The following is a 1,687-nucleotide window of genomic DNA, read 5'->3' on the forward strand; positions in this document are numbered from 1 at the left end:
GGGGAGCTCATGGCCATGTCTGACGTACCCAGGATGATAATGAAGCCAACGCGATATGGCAGGGGAAAGGTCAGGCTGAAGGAGTCTAGGCCTGACTCGACCTTGGGGTCACCGTCCATGGCTGGTCGTTGGTTGTTCGATCATCGAGAGAGAAGGAGAGGATGGCACAGGGCCGGGAGGAAGGGCGGCGGGGGAGGAGATGCAGGTCAAGGTCGACGTCGAGGTCGCGTGGCCACGTCGAAGATGAACAAATAAATCCAGGGGATTCAGCAGGTACAGCAGTTGGCAACGTCTCCCTGTAGTACAGATAGGCCTGGACCTAGTACAGACAGTGGGGCAATAAGGGGGTACGTCAGCCTTGTGTCCCACAGCCGGCACCAGCTGCAAAAGGGGGTTCTGTGGCCAGCAATGCGCAGCCCCTGTGATTGGCCACAGCTCCCCTGAAGCATGTGAGCCGAGTGCCGGGGCAAGACGAAGCTAAAGGCACCTCACCACCGAGGTTCAACATGGAAGCAACATCACATCACCACTCCAACTCTGGCGATACACCCTCGGGGCACCAACAACAACTATCAAGGGACTGCCGCGACAATCCAAACTCCAACTGTACCTGATATTCTTCTGAATTCCGTTTCTGGTTGATATTTCCAAGGCTACCTGAGTCCACACACACCCCCAGACCGCGGCATCTCTTGCCCGCCCCTCCTTCACAATGACCACGACATCATCGACATTTCCCTACCCCTACGCCGCGGCACCCGACATAATACGCGCCCATCAGAAAGACGCCTACTTCAAGGGCACCCTCTCCAACACGCTCTCCGACATTCATCGCCGTCTCCTCGGCGCCCGCTCCGCCCACGCCCACCTGCCAACAACGCGCGCCTTTGCCGAGACGCTCTACCTCTCGCTGACGACACTCGTCGGCAACCGCACGCTCGGCGAGGAATACTGCGACGTCATCCAGGTCGACACGTCGCGCCACGGCGCCGCCCGTCTGCCCGCGCTGTCCCGGCGCGCCGCCTACATCCTCGCGAGCGTGCTGCTCCCGCACCTCGGCGCCCGCGCCCTGCCCTCGCTGCGCACCCGCCTGCGCCTCTACCTCGAGGGCCGCCTGCACACAGCCCGCAACAGGGGCCGGCCGCGCGACGCCGCCGTGTGCCGCTACCTCCTCGCCCACCTGCCGACCTACACCTCGGCCGCGCCCCTGCACGCCCTGACCCTCGCCACCTTTTACTTCTCCGGCACCTACTACGAGCTCGCCAAGCGCCTCCTCGGCTTCCGCTACCTCTTCACCCGCACCGTGCCCTCGACCCCCGACCGCGCCGGCTACGAGCTCCTCGGCCTGCTGCTCGTCATCCAGCTCGCCGTGCAGTCCTACCTCCACGTCCGCCAGACCCTCGCCTCCTCGGCCGACGAAGCAGCAGCAGCAGCGGCGGCGACAGCGGCCGCAGACCGCCGCGACGCCTCGTCCCCCTCCGCCACCGACGTCTCCATGTCCGACAACGCCTACGTCCCCAACATGTCGGTCCTGCTCCCGTCCTCACCCGGCGACGCCGCCCCGCGCCAGGCCCGCGTCGATATCGCCGCCCTGACACACACGCCCGTTCCCGCCGGCGCCCCGCGCTACGACCTCAACGACGCCGCCGTCATGGCCTGTGTCGCCGGCGCCCAGCAGCGCAAGTGC

The 1,687-nt window shown here is 65.2% G+C and overlaps 1 protein-coding gene across 1 annotated transcript; it reads left to right on the plus strand.

Annotated features, from left to right (window-relative positions):
• Nucleotides 1–712: 712 nt before the first annotated feature.
• On the plus strand, nucleotides 713–1,595 carry VDAG_08705 (peroxisome assembly protein; the record flags this gene model as incomplete). The annotated part of the gene is made up of 2 exons (XM_009651022.1): nucleotides 713–1,524; nucleotides 1,571–1,595. 2 exons carry the CDS (start codon nucleotides 713–715, stop codon nucleotides 1,593–1,595), a joined length of 837 nt encoding a protein of 278 aa, XP_009649317.1.
• Between the last annotated feature and the right edge of the window lie 92 nt (nucleotides 1,596–1,687).

This window comes from Verticillium dahliae, genomic scaffold (genome assembly GCF_000150675.1).
Source record: "Verticillium dahliae VdLs.17 supercont1.22 genomic scaffold, whole genome shotgun sequence".
NCBI lineage: Eukaryota > Fungi > Ascomycota > Sordariomycetes > Glomerellales > Plectosphaerellaceae > Verticillium > Verticillium dahliae.